General features: G+C 67.4%; 2 protein-coding genes across 5 annotated transcripts; one reads left to right on the forward strand and one right to left on the reverse strand.

Moving 5' to 3' along the window:
• Window positions 1-1325: 1325 nt before the first annotated feature.
• On the forward strand, window positions 1326-19645 carry CNTNAP1 (contactin associated protein 1). 2 transcript variants are annotated; one of them, XM_067541380.1, is made up of 24 exons: window positions 1326-1412; window positions 3874-3975; window positions 4396-4589; window positions 5192-5339; window positions 7594-7797; window positions 8046-8230; window positions 8643-8786; window positions 9813-10074; window positions 10507-10656; window positions 10751-10922; window positions 11391-11497; window positions 11585-11704; window positions 12091-12294; window positions 12655-12811; window positions 13099-13226; window positions 13356-13523; window positions 13759-13977; window positions 15626-15865; window positions 16125-16352; window positions 16595-16722; window positions 16882-16975; window positions 17432-17662; window positions 18024-18071; window positions 18362-19645. In XM_067541380.1, the coding sequence occupies exons 1-24, from the start codon at window positions 1337-1339 to the stop codon at window positions 18550-18552; spliced, it is 3900 nt and encodes a 1299-aa protein (XP_067397481.1). In that variant the 5' UTR covers window positions 1326-1336; the 3' UTR covers window positions 18553-19645. The 2 variants fall into 2 exon arrangements, with proteins under 2 accessions (XP_067397481.1, XP_067397482.1); XM_067541381.1 differs by having other exon boundaries at window positions 18365-19645.
• LOC137148513 (uncharacterized) lies at window positions 1451-14976 on the reverse strand. Of its 3 annotated transcripts, none has more exons than XM_067541388.1 (3): window positions 14906-14976; window positions 3116-3309; window positions 1451-2534 (listed from the first exon to the last, which is right to left on the reverse strand). In XM_067541388.1, exons 2-3 carry the CDS (start codon window positions 3143-3145, stop codon window positions 1569-1571), a joined length of 996 nt encoding a protein of 331 aa, XP_067397489.1. In that variant the 5' UTR covers window positions 3146-3309; window positions 14906-14976; the 3' UTR covers window positions 1451-1568. The 3 variants fall into 3 exon arrangements, with proteins under 3 accessions (XP_067397489.1, XP_067397487.1, XP_067397490.1); XM_067541386.1 differs by lacking the exon at window positions 14906-14976 and adding an exon at window positions 9882-10088; XM_067541389.1 differs by lacking the exon at window positions 14906-14976 and adding an exon at window positions 5753-5767.
• Window positions 19646-20221: the final 576 nt, after the last annotated feature.

Raw genomic sequence — 20221 nt, forward strand, 5'->3', positions numbered from 1 at the left:
GCAATGGGGCCCACTTGCCCTGCCCAGCTCAGGGCAGCACCAAGACCCCCAGCCGGGGGCTGAGAGTAATGGGAGGGGGAAGGAGGGAGTTGTTGCTGTGGGCAGCAGCATGCACAAAGGGGGACAAGCAGGGCACAGACCCCCCAATAATTGGCAGGGAGGGCGCACACTCCTCTGGGGCCCAGACAGGAACTAACAGCTCGGGGCGGGGGGGACACAGAACGGGCCCCTCCAAGAGCACAGACATTTCAATTCCTGCACACGCCTGTCTGTGGGGAAGAGACCCAGATGTCGGCACTCCTGGGCCACGTCCCTATGGAGGGATCCTCTTGCAGACCCGCCCCCTGCCATGGACTCCTGGGCCTCCCCTCCCACCTGCCGTGCCTGGCCTCACCAGTTACGTCCACATGGACCCCGTCCCCTGCCCTGCTTTCATCATCCGAGTCTGACACACCTGCAAGGGCCAGGCCCAGCCCTGCGCAACCCTCTGCGCCTCCCGCCTGACGTAGCACCGGGGGTGGGGGGCCAGTGGGGTTCTCTGGGAGAGGATCCCTGGCTTGGGGGCTCAGCCCCTCTGTGCCCTGACCCTCAGCTCTCCGGGCACATCGCTGGGCCCCCCGTCCAGACACAACTCCTATGAACCAGGCACACTTCCCTGCCTGCTCCCTGCGCCCCCATTGTGTCCGGAACAGAGGCAGCCCCCAGAACAGACTCCCCCAGATCCACCAACAAGGCGCCCTGTGCCTGGCCTCGTCCCCAGCCTGGCCTCAGCAGGCAGAGGGGGGGCAGCACCCCAGGGGGAGGCACAGCCAGGGGCAGGGGAGCTGCCAGGAAAAGCCTCTTGTTCCTCGGAGCCTAAATGTGCAGGGGGAGGAGCCATTTGGGGCAAGCTTGAGACCTGCGAAAGAGCTGGGCCCCCCCCAAAACCCAGCCCTTGGGGGGTCTCCTCCCGGGCACCCCAGTCATTGGCCACTTCTGAAAACAGGCTCAGCTGCATGGAAGTGGGAGCTCCCCACCCCCTGTGCCCCCCATCCCCCTGCTCCGTGTCCTCCGTGTCCATCCTCCTGTGCCCCCCATCCCCCTGCTCCGTGCCCCCCATCCTCCTGCTCCGTGCCCATCCCCCCGCGCACTCCTCCGCCCTCCCCGCCCGTCCCGCCCGAGACGCCGCTGCAGAGCGGAGCACGCGCGGGGCCCGGGGATCGGCGCGTGCAGCAGCTGCAGCGTCGGGCTCGGGCGGCAGGCGGGGGATGCGCCGCGCGCCCCGGGCTGAGCAGCGGCACCAAGACCGAGACCGAGCCCGAGCGCTCCCCGGCCCGGCTCCGGCTCCGGCTCCAGCATGGGCAGCCGCCTGCTCTGCCTTGTCCTCGCAGCCTGCGCGGGGGTCCTGCCGCTGGACAGGCGCTGCCCGGCACGTAAGTCCCGCGGCCGCGGGGATCTGCCCGGCTCCGGACCGCAATGCGGGGCGCCCTGCCGCAGCCAGCCCCGCCGCCGCCGCGCCGCGCCGCTCCCAGCCCCGAGCACACCCCGGCCTCCCTGGAACTGCCCTGGGAGCCGGCCCCCGCCGCTGTCTAGGCAGGGAAACTGAGGCACGGCCAGGGGACGGGACGGGACTGTCCCAAGGTCACCGAGCCGGGTGGTGGCAAGGTCGGGAATAGGAGCCAGGAGCCCTGGCCCCAGCGCCTGGTCCCCCACTGCGGAGGGCTGGGACCGGTCCCGTTCTCCTGCCGGGGATGCGGCGCAGCCGGCGGGTGGATGCTCAGCGGCCGGGCCCAGCCCAGTGCAGCACCTGCCTGTGCTCGCTGCAGCCCGGAGCCCAGCCTGGCTCTCCCCAGCTCCATCCCTGCAGCGCTGCCCAGCCCAGGGCGCCGGGCGGCCCACCAGCCCCTGCGGGCAGCTGTGAGCACGTTACTGCTCCCCGGCCGGCTCCCTGGAATCAGCCATTGCCTGGAGCTGAGATGCTGCGGGGCCGGGGGCACGGCGGCACGGCAGAGCCATGTGGCCCTGGCTGTCTCCGGCTGCCTGGCCCTCTCATTTTGCTGCCCCTGTGCAGTGGAGCCCGGCTGCAAGGTCATTGCCATGCTGGCTGGTGTGGGGCAGCTGGTGTGGGGTGCCAGGGCCTCTGCTCTCAAAGCGGCTCCCACACGCCCTGCCTTTGCGGTGGGTCGGGTGCTCAGCAGTGCCCCAGGGGGGAACCACCCCAGGCCGGTCCGGACAGTCTGGTGGGGCTTTTCCCTGCAGCTGCTCACAGTGTTTTGGGCCTGGGCTGAGCTGCCATTTGCCTGTGTCTGTGAGTTCCTGCCCTGTGGGCCTGGCACCCTGCTCCAGCCACAGCTCCGGGAGCAAGGGGAGCGGGCCAGGTCCCCGGGCAGCCCCAGGCTGGGGGCAGGAAGCATTGCTCTGGCCCTTCTACAGTAAAGAGTGGGCCAGTGACGGAGGGTGGGCAGGGGGAGTCGGCCCCATGCTGGCCCCGGGATCTCTCCCCTGCTGCTGCTGCAGGCAGCAGCTGAGCCGAGCCTGCAGGGCGTGGCGGCACTCTGCAGTGGGAAGGAAGAAGAGGGCGAGTAAGAGCAGATGGAAGCGGACCAGAGCCACGTGCGAAGCCGTGTGGGCACACTCCCCAGCTGAGCCCTGGGGCCCTGCCTGGGGCAGACCCACGGTCAAGGTCTCTGGGGCACGAGCTGCGCTGCCTAGTGCTAAACAGCCCCAGCGGGCACCATCCTGCCCTGCTGGCTGCCCTGGGACCATGGCGTCTCACAGCCCCCCACAGCTGGCCTTGCCCTCTCCTGCGTTTGGGGCAGCCTCCCCCTGCTGGCTCCAGGGGCCTGGAAGTGGCCGGAGTCTATAGCTCACTGTGGAACCCCTGTGAGAACATGGGGGGCGACACGGCACGTGGCATAGACTGGGGAAGGGCTCCAGGGTAGCAGCAGAGTTGGAGGGAGGGATGCACAAACGCTGGGTAATCAGTGCATAGATCATGGGGTTTGGTATGAAAATCTTCCTGGGCCCCGTGTTTCTCTCAGTCCCATTCAGCCTGCAGGGAGGCTGGCAGCACCAGGGGCTTCTCCCCCCCCCGCCCCCCCGGGCCCATTGGGAGTCAGGAGCCTTTCACACTTACTTTGCTGGCTATAGGAGCTGCCTGGCCCATCGCGTGTGCCCCTCATTCCACGGATCCCCGCGAGGCCTGCTCCCAACAGACGGCCTGCCCCGGGGCCTCTGGCACCTCCATCTCCAGGGCTTTGTAAGGGGCTGTCCCGAGCCGTAGCCAGGCTGCAGCCTGCCCCTGGGCCTGGTTCGGCATGCCTGCGGGCGCTGCATGGGGAAGGAAGGGGATGCATGGCATGACACGGGATGCTGGTGAACTGGGGGGGCTAAATGTGTTGGGAGCTTGGAGCAGACTCAGCCCACAGGTCCCACAGGGGGGCCAGGAGCCTGGCCCTGGGCTCTACTCTGACCCGGCACAGCCAGGGGCTGAGCTGTCACAGGGAGGTGCTGGGGGGAGCTATTGGGTTACCCTCCCCCTGCCAGGGGGGCATCTTAGCTACTTGCCTGCACTGGGCAGCTGCTGGGGTCGCAGAGACTATCAGCCGTTCCTGTCTCATGCTCTCCCGTGGCCCCAGTGAGTCCCTCCTGCCAGGGTGTCCAGACCTGCCCTGGCTGGCAGGCTCAGCCGAGGGCTGACGGGGGGTGAGGAAGGGAGGGTGCCCCACTGGAAGGACCAGGCTGTGTTGCTGCCCAGCCAGGGGGACAGACATGGGTCAGGCCCAGCGGCCTCAGGGCACCAGCGGCTGGTTTTCAGCTGGCGACAGGCAGCAGGGCCCAGGCCGGAGCCGGGCCAGGCCAGCAAAAGGCTTTAACGCAGCCTCTTCCCTACAGCGCACTGTTACGACGAGCTGGTCGCGCCCCTTTACTCCTCGTCCATCGGCGCTTCCTCCCGCTACAGCATCTTCTACTCGTCCAGCTTCGCCCGGCTGCACAGTGAGTCCTGCCCGCCTGGGCCCTGCTGGCATCTGGGGCCCAGCAAGCCTGTCCCCGCCACTGTGGAATCACTGGAGACCACCCCCCAGCAGTGGCCTGGATGCAGATGCTGATGGCGAAGGAGGGAGGGTCCCCGCATGCTCCAGAGCCGGGCCTGGGCAGAGGGGGGAAGTTAGCAGGGTTCCTATGGGACCCGCCCCTTATTTCCCCTCTTTCAAAGCCCAAACAAGCCTGGATCTGGCCACGCTGCTCTGGGGTCCTTGTGGCTGCTGCGATGGGTCCCCTGGGGCAGCCCGCAGATGCCCTTGTGCGGCTCTGGTCCCAGCACCCAGGTGCCTCTGGCTCCATGTCTGAGCTGAGCAGGGGGCAGAAAGGCAGAGCCAGGGGTGGCACCCGGCTCTAACCAGGCCCCTCGCGCAGGCAGCAGCGGCTGGTCTCCGGACCCCAGTGACAAGCAGCCCTGGCTCCAGATCGACCTGATGCAGAAGCACAAGATCAACGCGGTGGCCACGCAGGGGACGTACAACACGTACGACTGGGTGACGCGCTACATCGTGCTGTATGGGGACCACCCCAGCAGCTGGAAGCCCTTCTTCCAGCTAGGGAGTAACTGGGTAAGGCGCCACGGCTGCTGCATCGGGGGCGGGGGCTCCCGTGACCACCAGCGCCTTGCCGGGGTCCTGAGCCCCCCCGTCTGTACGTGGCTCTGAGGGGACGGGACAAACATCGGTGAAATCCTGCCCAGGCTAGAGGAGGGAATGGGAGCTGCTGACTTTCTCGCCCTGTGGCACAAGAACGAGAGGAGAGTCGCTGATAGGGGGACGTTCACAACTGATCCAGGGGGGAGCGCTCCCACCACTGGGGTATTGACCTGTGGAACTCCTTGCCACATGATGGCGGTGAGGCCAAGAACTCAGCAGGGCTTCAAAGGGGGGGGCTGGGCGGTTATAGGGTTACCACAGTTCATGCTAAGAGACGTGGGAGGGAGCGTCACTCCTGGCCCAGGCCTAGCGTGCGGGCCACTGTGGGGTTCTAACGCCTTCCTCTGAGGGGCTGGTGCTGGGCCCTGCCGGAAAGGGGACAAGCCAGGCTCGCAGCGGCTACAACCTAGCAAGGTCTGTGTCTGGCCCCGGGGGCTGGGTTACCCCTGGGTTACCCCTGGGGAGGGGTGGTGAGGCTGCGGGCTCTGTTTTGACGGGGGGTCTCTCTCCACCAGACGTTCTTTGGGAACGTGAATGAGAGCGGCGTGGTGCGCCACGACCTGCACTACCCCATCCTGGCTCGCTACATCCGCATCATCCCCCTGGCCTGGAACCCGCGCGGCAAGATCGGCCTGCGGCTGGGCCTCTACGGCTGCCCCTACCGTGAGTGAGCCGGGCTGGGGGAGCCACCGGCGCCAGGCGCCAGGGCCGGGCCGCACTGCAGGTTCTCGCTGAGAGCGTAAAGGCTCTGAGCAGGCAACTGGCTGGGCTGGCGCTGGGTCTCTTCCTCGCAGGCGGGCATGGGGCCCCCTGTCCAGCCCAGCGGCTCTCGGGGGATATGGAGGTGAAGTAAAATGGAGCCCGCCCAGCTCCCCAGGAATCCGGCCCCAACACCCCACTCCCGGGGCTCCGGGGGACCCACTCCCCGTCCTCCCACTGCCCCCTCCTGGCCTGTAAAACACCAACACAGCCCTGGGGGGATTAGACAGGGACCAGCCCAGGGCCCCCCTCGTGACCCAGGGTAGCTCTGCAGACTTCTGACCTCAGTTTCCCACGGAGTCCCCAGAATCATTCACCTTCACCAGAGCCTCTTAAACCATCGTCCCCTTCGCTGGGGTCCAATCGTCTCAGGTTTGCCAGCTCCCCTTCCGGATCCGAGGTGCTGGGCGCCCAGTGCCGGCTCCCTGGGCTGGAGACTCCCTCCGGGGCGGGGGTGCCCAGTCCTCCTTGCTGGGGCCCGGTCTGGGGCCAGGCTGCCTCTTCTCAGCAGCTCCCTCCTTGACTGGGCTGGAGCCGCCTGACCGCCCTGGGCCCTGCCCAGGGGATCTAATCGCCAAACCCAGCTGAGGGTGTGGGGAGCTTTTCCATGGCGCCTGGGCCTGGGCCTGGGCCCTCCAAGGAACAATGGCCTGGGCTCTCTCTCTACCTGCCCTGCCAGGCACCACCTCTTCTCTGGGCCCATCTTCCTCTGCCCCGGGTCTGGGGTCTGCTTTCCCTTACTCCAGACCCCTGGAACAGGATAACTGGCCCCTCCCGTCACTTTAAAGGTCCACTGCCTTGGTATAGACACCAGGAAACTCCCTGCTTGCTGGCACTTCTGGGCCAGGACTCCCGGCTCACAGCCCAGGAGCTGGCCCTTCCGTCAGCTGCGCCGTCTGCACTGCAGATCACACGCTATTTAAACCAGTTCGTTCTCAACCTTCCCAGACGACTGTCCCGCTCTCGGGAGCCTGATTTGTCTCACCTGCCCCAACTTCCCTCTCACTTAAAGACGACTTGCTTCCAAAATCAGACTGAAAAATCCAGGTGTCACAGCACCGGCTCAGGGAGCGATTTCGGACTCTCTCATTGCTAGCAGATCACTATGAAATGAACCAGCTGGAGTATAAATATTGCACTCCCGGTTCAGCCGGTAGTGTGCACACCACAGAGCAGTGTGAACAAGTCAGCCTCTGGATGAAAGCTGAGTTGGTACGGACTTCGCTCCTGCTTTTGACCTAGCCTGTTGTCAAACCAGGCAAGTCTCCAGCTGAGCTGATGCACCCGGGAAGCCCCCGTGTGCCCCGGGCTACATGTGCCCCTGGCTGAGAACCACTGTTTTAAACCCACACACGTTCATCCCAGCCACGGGGTGCGCGCACTAGCCAAGCCCACAGCCTCTGTGCCGGTTTAGTCCTGAGAATTGCTCTAGCGAGAGCAACACATGTGAGCAGGGCTCGGGGGGTCACCCCTGCAAGACCTTGTCTAGAATCCCCCGGCGCTAGGGCGGGTCTGACATCAGTGGAACCCGTACAGCCAGCTGGCAATAAAACAGTGGGAAATAATGACTGGGGGTGAGACGCAAAACCCGGCAGGGACCTTCAGGCTTTCTCGTGTGGCCAGCCAATCCTGACACTTCAGCACAAACTTGACACAAGTAGAAACCCCCCAGTAGCGGTTTACAGACATCGGGCGACACCTTTTCTTTCGCTGCCTCCTACAGTTGGGAAACCTGGCCTGGCCTGGCCTGGCTCCTGGGTTCGAGAGGCTGTGCTGTGCTCAGTGATTGGCACAGCCCCGTGGGAAGCGGGGCTGCACAACGCAGGCAATACTGAAGTGGCTCCTTCCTGCGTCCTTCGGGCTGCAGGGGCAGTTATGCCGCCCAGCTGCCTTCGTTCCCAGCAGGCCAGGTTTCCCCGGACAATATTTAGGCCTCTCAGCTGCTCCACTTCTCGGGGGGAGCGCAGGGGCAGGGTTGTGAATTCCGACTGGCGCCCTGGCCCTCTGCACCCAACCTCGCTCTGGCTGGGGCACCAGGAGCTTGTTCTCCGCAGGGCCGGGCCCCGTCTGGCTGGCTCCCTGCAGGGAGGCTGGACTGGTGGCGGGTGCAGGCGGGCTTGGCCCAGCATCCCTGGTGAGGCTGCATCTCGCCGCCCAGGCTCTGACGTGCTGTACTTCGACGGGGACGACACCATCGCCTACCGCTTCCGCGGCAAAACCGTCCGCACCCTCCAGGATGTCTTCACCTTCAGCTTCAAGACGCTGGAGCGGGACGGGCTGCTGATGCACGGGGAGAGCTCCCAGGGCGACTACATCACGGTGGAGCTGTCGCAGGCCCAGCTCCTGCTGCACATCAGCTTAGGTGAGGCTGGGCCGGGCGGAGGGCAGGGGCGGCTCCACGCTAAGGAGGGGCGTTGGGGATGGGGGTTAGGAGGAGCTGCGCAGTCCTGGGGCGGCAGGGCAGCGGGGCAGGATGGGGGGCAGCGGGGCGGGTCTGTAGGGCGAAGGGGGGTTGGGTGGCGCGAGAGGGGTTGGGATGACCCCTAGCAGCACGGGGCAGGCCTGGCGCCCCTCCCTGCCTACAGGAGGGTGACCGGCCGCCCTCCCCAGGCAGCAGCCCGCTGCTCTCCGGCCGGGGGCACACGACGGCGACGGTGGGCAGCCTCCTGGACGACCAGCACTGGCACTCACTGCGCATCGAGCGCTACGGGCAGCACGTCAACCTGAGCCTGGACGGGGAGCTGAAACACTTCCGCTGCAGCGGGGACTTCGAGCAGCTGGACCTGGACAGCGAGGTGAGCGCGGGGTCGGCCGGGCACTGCTGCACAGCTGGGCTGCAGAGTCGGGGGCGGGGGGCTCCTGGGGACGGCCCGGCTGGGCACTAGCTGGAGGGAAACGCCCAGCTCTGCCCAGTCTCCCGGCCCGGGGGCCAGCATCTCTGCCAGGAGCCGTGCCGAGGGGACAGAGGTGCCGTGCTGTCACCGTGGGCAGCGGGGCCCGGTGGGTCAAGCTGTGGCCGTGCAACGTGCTCAGTGCCGGGAGCAGGGGCTAAGCCACTGGCAGCTCATTACCAGGCCCCTCCCTGCCCCCCGGGGCTCTGTGCTGGGAGGGGGCTAATGGGGATACCCCCATCCCTGGGAGCCTGGCCCGTGGGGTCCTCTCCCTGCCTGGCGGTGCCGGCTCAGCCTGATCCCTGGGCCCCCACAGCTGTTCTTCGGCGGCGTGATCAGTCACAAGAACCAGAGCCTGCTCTACAGGCAGAACTTCCGGGGCTGCATGGAGAACATCGTCTTCAACGGCGTCCACCTCGCCGACCTGGTGCGCAGGAGAACGGCCAACGTCCGCTTCGAGGTGTGGGGCGCAGGCAGCCGGGGGGCAGAGGGAAAGGGGCCGGGGGGCGTCCTGGGGAGCAGGGGGAGCGCACGGGGGGTCCCCTTGGCCTCGACGGGCGCTGTCCCAGGACGTGCTGCGAGGCAGGCATCTCCGGCTGCCAGGATGAAGCCCAGTGACCCGAGCCCGGATAGGATTGCAGTGACCACGTGCCAGGAACTGGCTGCTCTGGCTCTCAGCCAGCCAGCCCCAGATCAATAGCAGCAGGTCAGCCTGGGCCTGGGGCCATCAGCTGCTGTCACCAGGCCGGGGCCAGTTCAGTGCGGAGGCCTGTCTGGCTCACGAGACGGGCCACAGGCTGAAATGTTCCCCAGCAGCCTCTCAGGGAGGGTCCTGCCAGGCAGCCGGTCTTCAGGGAGGTGCCCCAGGCCCTGCTCGGTCACCCCTGCCCACGGCGCCCTTGTGTGATGGAGATCGGGAGGCAGCCAGGGGATCCAGCCCCCAGTGGTGAGCGGCTTCTGGGAGCCAGCCCCACGTAGCGGCAGGTCGTTTGCAGGATTCTCCGCAATCCTCCTGATGCCCCAAATCCAGGAGGGGCCAAGGGGGCAGCGGGGTTCCCTGGGGAAGGGGGTGCTGCCTCTGGGCCCAGGGGAGGCCTTGGACTGGCCCCCCCATGCCCTGGCCTCGGATCCTGCCCTGGGCCATTCCCGGCTGTGTGGGAGTCGATGCTGGCACCAGCCCCTCCCTCCTGCACCGGGCCCAAGGCCCAGAGCCGGCAGCATCCTGCACAAGCCGGGGCTCTGCTGGGACATGGACTCACCCAGCAGGCAGCGGAGCCTCCCCCTGAGAGCAGCTCCCTGGCGAGGGGAGTCCCAGCTGGGCCCTGCCCTGCAGCGGGGTGCGTTACTGGCCAGCCCTGGGGATTCAGGCCCTGCCGGGATCCCCGAGAACCCCAGGGCAGGGCCCACTTCTGGCCCGGGCAGCAAGAGGGGAGGCGGCAGTGCCAGGGGGCTGGGCTCTCACCAACTCTTGTGGGGTCATGCCCAGGGCCACGTCAGCCACTACTGCCAGGACCAGCCCTACACGCCCATCACCTTCGCCGGCATCAACAACTACCTGCAGGTGCCGGGCATCCCGCGCCGGAACCGCCTCTCTGTCAGCTTCAAGTTCCGCTCCTGGGACACGGTGGGGCTGCTGCTGTACACCGGCTTCGCCGAGCACCTGGGCTCCCTTGAGATGGTGCTGAGCAACGGCCAGGTCAACGTCTCCATCGCCCAGCCTGGCCGGAAGAAGCTGGAGTTCGCCGCAGGTTCCTAGATTCCCCAAGTTAATCCCCAGAGCAGAAACACAGCCCCTTGTGAGACCAAAACTGCCCAAGAGAGACTCCGCCAGGACCCCCGGTTTCCTATTCCCGTGGTTCATTGCTCGCCCCGTGACAGTCTCTACCTTGTGTTCAGTCTGTCTACGCTCAGCTGCCAGCCTGGGACCGTCAGCCCTTCCTCTGCTAGCTGCAGAGCCCCTTAGCCAGCGTCTGTCCCCCTCTAGGCGCTTTCAGGCTGGGATCAAGGCACCCGCAACCGTCTGCTAAGCGAACCAAGCGGGTCCGGGGGAGGAGGGTGGATCGGCAGGGCCTGTCTCCCCCAAGCGACTTGCTGGGGTTTCAGGCCCCCCTCGGGTGCAGGGGGGATGGAACCAGCCGCCTGCGTGCCCACGCGCACCCCCTCTTCCCCTCCCCGCCCAGGGTACCGGCTGAACGACGGCTTCTGGCACCTGGTGGAGCTGGTGGCGCGGGACGGCTCGGCCGTGATCACCATCGACGACAATGACGGGGCCGAGTTCCGGGTGGCACACCCCTTCCAGCTGCGCACCGGGACCCAGTACTTCTTCGGAGGTGAGCAGCCCAGGCTGGGGGGAGCAGGATGGGGGGCGGACAGCAGGCAGCACTCACCCCACCCCACCCTACCCCACCCCTGTGTGTGCTCCAGGCTGCCCCAAACCCGCCGCCATCACCGGCTGTCGCTCCAACCAAACAGCCTTCCACGGCTGCCTGCAGACCATCAGCGTGGACAACCAGCTCGTGGACCTGGAGCTGCTGAAGCAGCAGCGGCTGGGGACGTTCTCCAACGTGCTCTTTGACATGTGCGGCATCTCCGACAGGTACCGTGCCCCACAGGTACCCAGCCGAGCCGAGCCCGGAGCCAGGCTGTGTCTGCGCTGGGCCATTGGAGCAGCTGCCCCAGAGCCAGCCCTAGCGCACATGTGGGGCAGGCGCATGGGGCTGGGCCTAAAGGGACCTGGGGTCGAGTCTCTGCCCTGCCACCGACTTTCAGCCACCCCATTTCTGCTGTGTTCAGACAGCGACCTCCTCGGGGCAGAGCCTGCCCGTGCAGCGCCCGGCCCGACGGGGCCCCCGCTTTCAGTCAGGGTCCTGGCCGGGCTGCGTGTTTAACACCAGCCTGAGTGCGACTTGTCCTGGGTCCGGCTGTGCTGAGACGGGTTTGCCAGGGCAGCTCTGCCGATGGCTGGAGTCAGGGCAGACGCCCTCGGCCGGGTGGCTGGAAACCCTGCGGTCCCTCCCCTGCGGTCTGTGCACCTGGCCCGCCTCAGCTGTCTGCGTCCCGCCAGGTGCACCCCCAATCTGTGCGAGCACGGTGGCCGCTGCCTGCAGTCCTGGGACGACTTCACCTGCGTCTGCGACCTGACGGGATACAAGGGAGAGACCTGCCACAAATGTGAGCCCGGCCCTGCAGCGGTTCCCCCGTGGCTGCCCCAGCCCCGCTCGCCGTGCTAATCGCAGCCTCTTGCTTTGCCCGTTCCAGCCCTGTACAAAGAGTCATGTGATGCATATCGGCTCAGTGGGAAAACGTCAGGGAACTTCACCATCGACCCGGACGGCAGCGGGCCCCTCAAACCCTTCACCGTCTACTGCGACATCCGAGGTAGCCGGCCGGGAAGGGGAGACAGCCAGGGGCCTGGGAACGGACCCCGGGAAGGGGAGACAGCCAGGGGCCTGGGAACGGACCCCAGCCTTTTCCCTCTGGGGGCACCAGCTCCCACCTCGCCCTAGGCAATGGTGACCAAGCGCCGTCCCCTCATGCAGCACCAGTGTGCTGGGGTCGCAGCCCAGCTCCTGGAGGAACTTGGCCCAAGAGCGACTGTCCCTGGCCTGCAGAGGGGCCCTCAGAGGGCCAGTGGTAGGGAAGGGGGCTGCCCCCATCCCCCCCCCCCCCCCGAGTGAGGCAGGACTGGGCTGGGGGGGGCTGTCTGGGGCAGAGGGGCTGTTCTCTCGCTGACTCCATCCTTTCTCCCCACGCCTCGGCCCCAGAGGATCGGGCCTGGACCATCATCCGGCACAACCGACACTATGCCACGCGGGTGACGGGCTCCAGCCTGGACCAGCCCTTCCTGGGCGCGGTGGAGTACTGGAACGCCTCCTGGGCCGAGGTGGAGGCCCTGGCCAACGGCTCCGAGTACTGCGAGCAGCGCCTCGAGTTCTCCTGCTACAGCTCCCGCCTGCTCAACACGCCCTGTGAGCATCGCCGGGGCCGGAGGGGGTGGCCCTGCCCTGCCGGGGGCTGCCCTGCCGGGGGCTGGAGGGGGTGTTTGTCTCTGCCCTGCCCTGTGGCGGGGGGCAGGTCATAGGGGAGTTTCCGGGTCACCGCCCTGCGCCCGGAAACGAGTGGGGGGCTTATGGTCCTTACCCCTCCCTCTCCACCTCCCCCGGGCAGGGGTCCGGGCAGGCGCCATCTAGGCCCTGGGGCTGCTTTCCAGCCAGTGGTACAGGCCAGCACCCCCAGGCTGGGCTCGCTGCCCCCGTTGCACCCCCAGCCCCACACCGGCAGGCTGCGCCCCTGCGCTCGCCTCACCCGCGACTCTGTCCTGTCCCCAGACGGGCTGCCCTTCAGCTTCTGGATGGGCCGCCACGCCCAGCGCCATTACTACTGGGGGGGCTCCCCGCCGGGCGTCCGGCGCTGCGCCTGCGGCCTGGACAAGAGCTGCGCCGACCCCCAGCACTTCTGCAACTGCGACGCTGACCACGCCCAGTGGTGAGCCCCGGGGGGGGACCGGCAGCAGGGGGTGGCTGTGAGGGACGTGTGGGGAGCAGGGCGGGGTGGCTGCGGTGATGTGGCAGCATGGGGCAGCGTGGGGGTCGGAGCAGCAGCGTGGGGCGGGGTGTGGGACAGTGCAGGGGGGGACAGAGCAGCACGACGCAGTGGGGCAGGGGGTGAGGAGGCAGCAGAAGTGGAGGGCAGGCAGGGGGCAGGGGAGGAGCAGCAGCGGAGGGTCTCCTGCCCCTCTGACCCGGGCTGTTTCGCCCCCCCGCCGGCTCCAGGAGGACGGACAAGGGGCTGCTGAACTTCGTGGACCACCTGCCCGTCACCCAGGTCGTGGTGGGAGACACCAACCGCTCCAGCTCCGAGGCCCAGTTCCTGCTGGGGCCGCTGCGCTGCTACGGGGACCGTGAGTGCCTGTGGGGGGCATGGGGGCGGCGGGTCTCTGCCCTGCGGGGCGCTGCAGCGGGGCTGGGCCCTGGATGCCCCCTTGCTGGCTGTGGGGCCCGGATCCCACCCTGGCCCTGCTCTCTTCCAGGGAACAGCTGGAACACCGTCTCCTTCAGCAGAGGCAGCTCCCTCCTCTTCCCCCCCTTCCAGGCCAACCACAGCCTGGACATCTCCTTCTACTTCAGAACCAGCGCCCCGGCCGGGGTCTTCCTGGAGAACTCGGGCTGCCGCAGCTACATCCGCATCGAGCTGAACAGTAGGGCCGGGGCGGGGCCGGGGCGGGGCGCGGGGCTGGATCTTCCAGAACTCACCTGGAGCCGCCTTGGGGCTGCGGGTCGGGATTGAGGGGCACCAGCAGAACCGCCGGGGGAGGGGGCAGGTGACCGGGGCCCAGGTGGGGGCGGTGGGTCGGGGTTGAGGGGTGATGGGGGCGCAGGGGTGGATGCTGCTGGCAGGGAGCCTCCCGGGCGCTGACATCACCTGCTCCCCAGCCACCACGGAGCTGGCCTTCGTCTACGACATCGGGAACGGGGACGAGAACCTGACGGTGAAATCCCCCGTCCCCTTCAGCGACGACGAGTGGCACCAGGTGAAGGCCGAGATCAACGTGAAGCTGGCGCGGCTGCGCGTGGACAAGCTGCCCTGGGTGGTGCGGGCGGCCCCGCCCCAGAGCTTCGTCCGGCTGGAGTTTGACAGGCCTCTCCACGTCGGTGAGCGCAGGGGTCGGCCCCGTGGGCTGGTCCCAGCACATGGCTCAGGGCCCCCCCCCAGCCCACCAAGCCAAGGGTGGACGGTCCCGCTCCTCCGCTCAGAGACCGGGCATGCCCCGCGTGAACCCAGGAGTCCTGCCCCTGGCATGGCTGGTTTCGAGCCAGGCTCACGGCCCCACTGGGCTGCCCCCAGCTGCTTTGCCACTCAGCCAATGAGGGGTGTCCCGGATTTAAAGGGGGTTCTGCTCAGGTCTTCGCACCAGCCTGGGACAAGGCCCCCTTTAGCATGCCAGGCCCTGGCTCCCGGGTTTGCAAGGGGAAGCCCCGCAGCTCCACTGCTCCAAGAGGGTCTTTGGGCTCCAGCCCCCCCGGCAGCTCCCCATGGGCCCAGCCCCTGGCAGAGGCGTAACCCCTTTGGGAGGCGGGGCAGCCCCGTTCAGAACCCGCTTGGTGCAGGGTCAGTGGGAATCCAGGAGCCAAGCGATGGAAAAGTGCCTGGCAGCACCCCTGCCCCGACCCTCGGGGGCCAAGCTCCCTTGTCCCGACACCTCAGCCTGGGTCTCCCCGGGGTTGGGCAGCTTCCCTCAGTGCCCGGGCTGTGCTCGCCCACTGCCTCTTGGAGAGCAGGGCAGCAAGACAGGCCAGCACCCACGCCCTGGCCCCGAGGGGATGGTGACCCCAGGGGGAGACGTGCATAGCACGAGGGGGGCCAGAGTCAGAAGAATGACCCGGGAGAGCAGCACCCAGCTCACAGCCGCCCAGGCTTCAGCTTCCCTCCGCCCCTGCAAGACCTCCCTGCAATCCCCCCACTGCAGCTCCCTCCTGCCAGTGGTTCTGTGCCCCCTTTCCACGCTCCTCTCTGACCATGGGGCTCCCCTTCTCCCACGCCAGGGGCCCTGCCTCTCTCCTTTTTCTCTCCCCAAAGTACCTTTCTCCTCTGGCTTGGCAGACGCAGGCTGGTGCCCGCCCATGGAGCAGACTCAATAGGGCTGGGCCGGGCCTCACCACCGCTCCTTGCTGGCTGAGCACCACCCACAGCTGTGGGGCAAGGATTGTTGTTACCAGCTGTTTGTGGTTTTGTTTGATGTGATCCACAGGGAGCTGCAAATCTGCTTGGCCCTTTGGCTGTGCTAGGCAGCTGGCAGGATCTCCAGGCCTCCCCCAGTGCCCCCTTTTCCCCCAATCCTCCTGTTCTCCTCACAGAGTCAGCGTGCGTGTAGCAGGGGCTAGTGGTGAGAGCAGGACTCCTAGGGTCTATCCCCAGCTCTGCGAAGGAAGTGGGGTGTAGTGGTGAGAACAGGGGGGGCTGGGAGCCAGGACTCCTGGGGTCTATCCCCAGCTGTGCCACTGACTCCCTCTGCGACACTGGTCATGTCCCTTCCTCTCTTAGTGCCTCAGTGTCCTCATCAGGTGAGAATCGGGGCCTCTCCTGGGGGCTGGGGTGTTCCCAGGCTCTGAGCTCCCAGCAGGGCCCCTAACGAGGGGCAATGGCCAATTGCCCCGGTGGAGGCAGAGCTGTGGGGCTGTGCCCATCCTGCCTCGGGGTCACTGGCCCTGTGACCAAGTCGACCCCAGCCTGGCAGTGCCGGCCTTCCCCATGCTGCGGCTGGTGTGCCCCAGGCCTGACGCGCTCTGCCTCCCGTCCCAGGCTCGGCCGAGCACCGGCTGCATCCCTTCCTGGGCTGCTTGCGGGCGCTGCGCATGAACGGGCTGACACTGAACCTGGAGGGCAAGGCCAACGAGACGGAGGGCGTGCGGGTGAACTGCACCGGCCACTGCCAGCACCCGCGGGTGCCCTGCCAGAACAGTGGGCTCTGCGTCGAGCGCTACAGCTACTACACCTGCAACTGCAGCCTCTCCGCCTTCGACGGGGACTTCTGCAACCGCGGTGAGCGCCACCGCGCCGTGCTGCACCGCCCGGGGACTGCGGGGGGGGGAGGGGCGTGTGGGGTCAGAGCCGCCTGCCTGCAGGCCAGAGTGAGTGGAGCTGTACAGCCCGGCTGTGGGGCAAGCTTGCTGGGGGCGCTGCGGGGTCCCAGGGGCTTGGGAGCAGGGTAGGTCCTGTAGCCTGGGGGGGGGCAGCTGTGGAATGCAGCCCCCCCACCTCGGGCCAGGTCCCCCTCACTCCCGCCGTGCTCCCCATGCAGACATTGGGGGCTACTTCGAGCCGGGCACCTGGGTGCGCTACACCATCCTGTCGGCCGCGCTCTCCGCCGCCCGCGAGTTCGCCAGCCTCGTGCACCAGCCGCTGCCGGGCTACAACCTGACCAGCGAGGAACTCAGCTTCAGCTTCCGCACCAGCGCCGCGCCCGCCGTGCTGCTCTACGTCAGCTCCTTCCGCAGGGACTACCTGGCCGTGCTCATCCAGGAGGACGGTGAGCGGGATGGGGAGCCCCTCCTCGCCCTCCTTCCCGGAGCCCTTCCCCCAGCGGCCGCCTCTCCCCGCCTTCCCGGGGCTTGGCCCAGAGCTGACGCCCCCTCCCCGTCAGGGATGCTCAGGCCTGGCGTGTTCCCGGGCGCATGGAACCACGGGGCGTCCCCCATCCCCGCCTCGCCCCTGGCCTGGGCACCATCACCCCTCGGGCCCGGCTCATTGCTCTGGGCCTTGCCTTGGCAGGGATCCTGCAGCTGCGGTACCAGCTGGGCACCAGCCCCTACGTCTTCCCGCTGAGCACCACGCCCGTGACGGATGGGAGACCCCACCGCGTCAACATCACCCGCCTGCACCGCACGCTCTACACCCAGGTACGGCCGGGGCGGCGGGGGCCCGTGGGTGCTGGCAGGGAGGTGGCTGCCAGGCGGGGTTGTCGGGGGGGGAGGGGGACTGGGGCTGTGGCCGGGACCCCGGATCACAGGGGGGCTGCGGCCGGCGGGAGCTGACGAGCGGGCTCGCTCTCCCCCCAGGTGGATTACTTCCCCGTCACAGAGCAGCAGTTCTCCTTGTTCGTGGACAGCAAACTGGACTCGCCCAAGAACCTGTACCTGGGGCGCGTGATGGGTAGGCAGGGCCCCGGGGCACTGCCCGTCTCCCCCTCACCCCCCAGGAACTGCCCTGCCTCTGTCCTTGCCCCCCAGGGTCTCCAGGGAACTCTCCTGCCCCCTCTGCCCTGGGGCTCTTCTTGGCCCCCTCCAGCCCCCTAGAGTTTCTAAGGAACTACCCCCCAACTTCATCCAGGGCCCTGGGGTCATGCTGGCTCCTGATGGGAACTCCCCATCCTCTGCCCCCCAGGGGAAGGGCCCTGCCCCCTGGCAGCTCTGGGGCCCCTGGCGATGGTCACGGTGGCCAGGCTGGGAACTCACCTGCCCCACGGCTCATGGAAGCTGAAACGCCCTAACCAGCCTGCTTCCCTCTCCCCCTTGGGGATATCCCTGGCCCCCCCCAGCTCTGGCCCCATGCATGGGGGAGACGTGGCCCCAGATCCCCATTAACCCCGTCTTGTCTGTGGCCCTGCAGAGACAGGCGTGATCGACCCCGAGATCCAGAAGTACAACACGCCCGGCTTCTCCGGCTGCCTGTCGGGGGTGAAGTTCAACAGCATCATGCCCCTCAAAGCCATCTTCCGCCCCGGCTCCGCGCTGGCCCCGTACCGCATCAACGGGGAGCTGGTGGAGTCCAACTGCGCCTCCATGCCCCTCAGCGGCATGCTCATCCCCCCCGAAATGGACCCCTGGTACCTTGGCACAGGTAAAGACCCCCACATGGGTGGGTTGGGGCCAGGACTCCTGGGTTCTATGCCCAGCCTCAGCTGCACCATGCACACGCTGTGGGAATGCAGCAGCCCTCTCGCCTCCTGTCTGCCCCATGGCTGGGCCCTGCAGCCCTGGGCAGCTGTGCTGGGCTGGCGGAGCAGGGCCCAGGGCAGGTCCTTGCATTCCCGCCCTATGGCTGGGGTGTCCTGGCCCCAACACCTCCCCCTGAGGATGGGCAGGATGCATGTGTGCTCGGGGGAGGGTGCTTGACCCCCCACCGAGCCTTTGCCCTGGTCCCTACCTGTCTGTCTTTGCTCCCTGGGGTCCCGCTGATCCCGCTGCTCCGTCTCCTGCAGAGTTCCCCCACGTGCACGACGACGGCTGGGTCGGGATCGTCATGGGCGGTGAGTGACTCGGCCGGGCGTTCGTGCTGCCCCACTGCTGCCCTCACCCCACGGGGCTCTTAGACACTCGGGGGGGGGGGGGGGGTGTGGGGGGCTGGTGCTGCCAGCTCAGTTCACGCGGGTGAGCTGAGAACTCGGTTCCGGCTGCGCTGGCCCCGCTTGGAGCAGCTGGGCTGGGCCCAGCCCCGTCTCTTGGGGACGCCCCGGGGCGGTGGGGGGAGAAGCCCCACCCAGCCTCGGGCTCAGGCCACAGCTGCCAGACGCACTCACCCTGGTTTCCTTCTCCCCAGTAGTTGTGACCTTCCTGGTGCTGCTCCTGGCCGGGCTGCTGCTGCTGTATCTCTACCACCACCGCTACAAGGGCTCGTACCACACCAACGAGCCCAAAGCCGTCCAGGACTACCACGGCCCCGCCAAGCCCCTGGCCCTGCACAAGGAACAGAACCTGCCCCAGATCCTGGAGGAGGCGAAAGGCGAATAGCCACTGGCTGGGGGGGAGGAAGGGGTTAATGCCTCCGGCGCTGGCACCAGTCCCCGGCTCTGCAAGGGTCTCCTGCATGGTGCTGGAGGGGACCGAGCGCTGCCGGACCAAAGGGCCAAGCAGCCCAGAACTGCCAGAACCCAGCCCCAGCCTGGGGCGGCAGCTCGTTCCCCCCCCTGCCCGCGCTGTTCTGACCGCTGCCCAGGCAGGGGCCACGTCTTCCTCCTCGAGTCACACGGCGCCCAGCGCCCGGCTCGCGCAGTCACACACCCCGTGCACCCCGCGGAAGGTAGGTGACGCCTGGCCACGCAGAGCAAACCCCTGCACTTGCCCCTTGGACCCAGCTGCTCACATCTCTCCTGGCCGCTTGGAGGGGATGGCAGCCCCGGTGATGATACAGGCTCAGGCACCCCGCCCGGCACCACCATCTCAGCCCAGGTCGGGGCGCGTTTGGGGGGCTGCCAACCCCCTGCCTTCTCAACGTCCCCTTGGAGGAGACACGGTTGAGGCCATCTCACACTTTGTAACAGGCACCTGGGCTGCCAGGCTGGTCTTCCACGGGTCCAGTTAGCGACGCTCCCCGCTAGCTTTCCCCTCGCGTACGCGCTTAGCAAAAGCCATGAACTGCCCCCAGCAATACAGCGCATCCGAAGGCGGCCCCGTTGTGCCTTCGGAGCCGCTCCCGTGCAATATCCCGGCTGCTACACGCACTGGCGCTCGCTGTCATGCACGCGCACCCCCACACCTTGCTCGGAGCTGGGGCGGCTCCTGCCATGGCTGGTGCCGGCCAGTCGATTACACACACTCATTTTTTTATTCTCTGTTTGTATAAAAACCAAAAAGAACCAGTGTCGCTGTTCCACGTGCGAGAGTGTCCTGGGCACGGGCCGCAGCCTGCCGCTTGGGGGCCGCGGTTCTAGCCCCGCTGAGAACAGCCCGCCCGGCGGAGCGCCAGGGCACCCGCTGCAGCGTGATGAGCCGGCGGTGCAGAAATGCACTGATTGACCCCAAGGCCTGGCTCCACTGGGCAATTTATTTTTAACCAATGTTTTGTTGACTGACAAATAAAGGCAGAATGACAGAGTTCAGCACACCCCAGCCTTGCGTTTGCTTGCGGGGCGGGAGGTTTTCCCTGCACGGGGGCGAGAAACGGGTCCTTTGCCGGCAGGAGGCAGGGGCCTAGCCCGGATGGCACAGTCCCCGTGTTTCCACTGCGGGCTAGATGGGGGAGGAGAGGGTCAGATCCAGGCCCAGAAACAGCCTTGGGGGGAACAGGGGCCAGTGGAGGCTACACAGCTACTTCCTTGACCCATGGAAAGCTCAGAGCTGGGGACCACACACCAGAGCCTCCCCCTCCAGTGCCTGGCCTCTGCCCCCAAGAGGCAGCGAGTCAACAGGGAGGCGTCTGGCTCAGCTGCAGCAACTGCCGGCCCCACCAGCGAGCGCCCGTGGAGCCAGTGCCTGTCCCCCTCAGCGGCTGCTGCGCGGGGCGAGTCACTGGAGCACCAGGAACCTCACATCCCCAGCAGGGCAGTCCCGGCAGGGCGCCCCACAGCCAGGCCCAGCTGCTAGAGATCAGCAGCTCCAGCTCGCTCCCGGCTCCCTCAGTGTAAAGCTCAGGCCAGGCCCCAGCTCTGAAGGCGACTCGCCCACCAACCCCCCCCCCGGC

This window comes from Emydura macquarii, unplaced genomic scaffold, assembly GCF_026122565.2.
Source record: "Emydura macquarii macquarii isolate MOO-44397 ecotype Brisbane River unplaced genomic scaffold, CSIRO-AGI_Emac_v2 contig_629, whole genome shotgun sequence".
Classification (NCBI taxonomy): Eukaryota; Metazoa; Chordata; order Testudines; family Chelidae; genus Emydura; species Emydura macquarii.

Excerpts from the sequence above, each read along its gene's own strand:
- CNTNAP1 (XM_067541380.1), top strand. The coding sequence starts at position 1,337 with ATGGGCAGCCGCCTGCTCTGCCTTGTCCTCGCAGCCTGCGCGGGGGTC. Across the intron at positions 10,923-11,390 it reads ATGTGCGGCATCTCCGACAG|GTGCACCCCCAATCTGTGCG; the intron begins GTACCGTGCCCC and ends GCGTCCCGCCAG. Across the intron at positions 16,353-16,594 it reads CGTGCTCATCCAGGAGGACG|GGATCCTGCAGCTGCGGTAC; the intron begins GTGAGCGGGATG and ends TTGCCTTGGCAG.
- LOC137148513 (XM_067541388.1), bottom strand. The coding sequence starts at position 3,145 with ATGGGCCAGGCAGCTCCTATAGCCAGCAAA. Across the intron at positions 2,535-3,115 it reads CAGCTCCTATAGCCAGCAAA|AGTGCCGCCACGCCCTGCAG; the intron begins GTAAGTGTGAAA and ends TTCCCACTGCAG.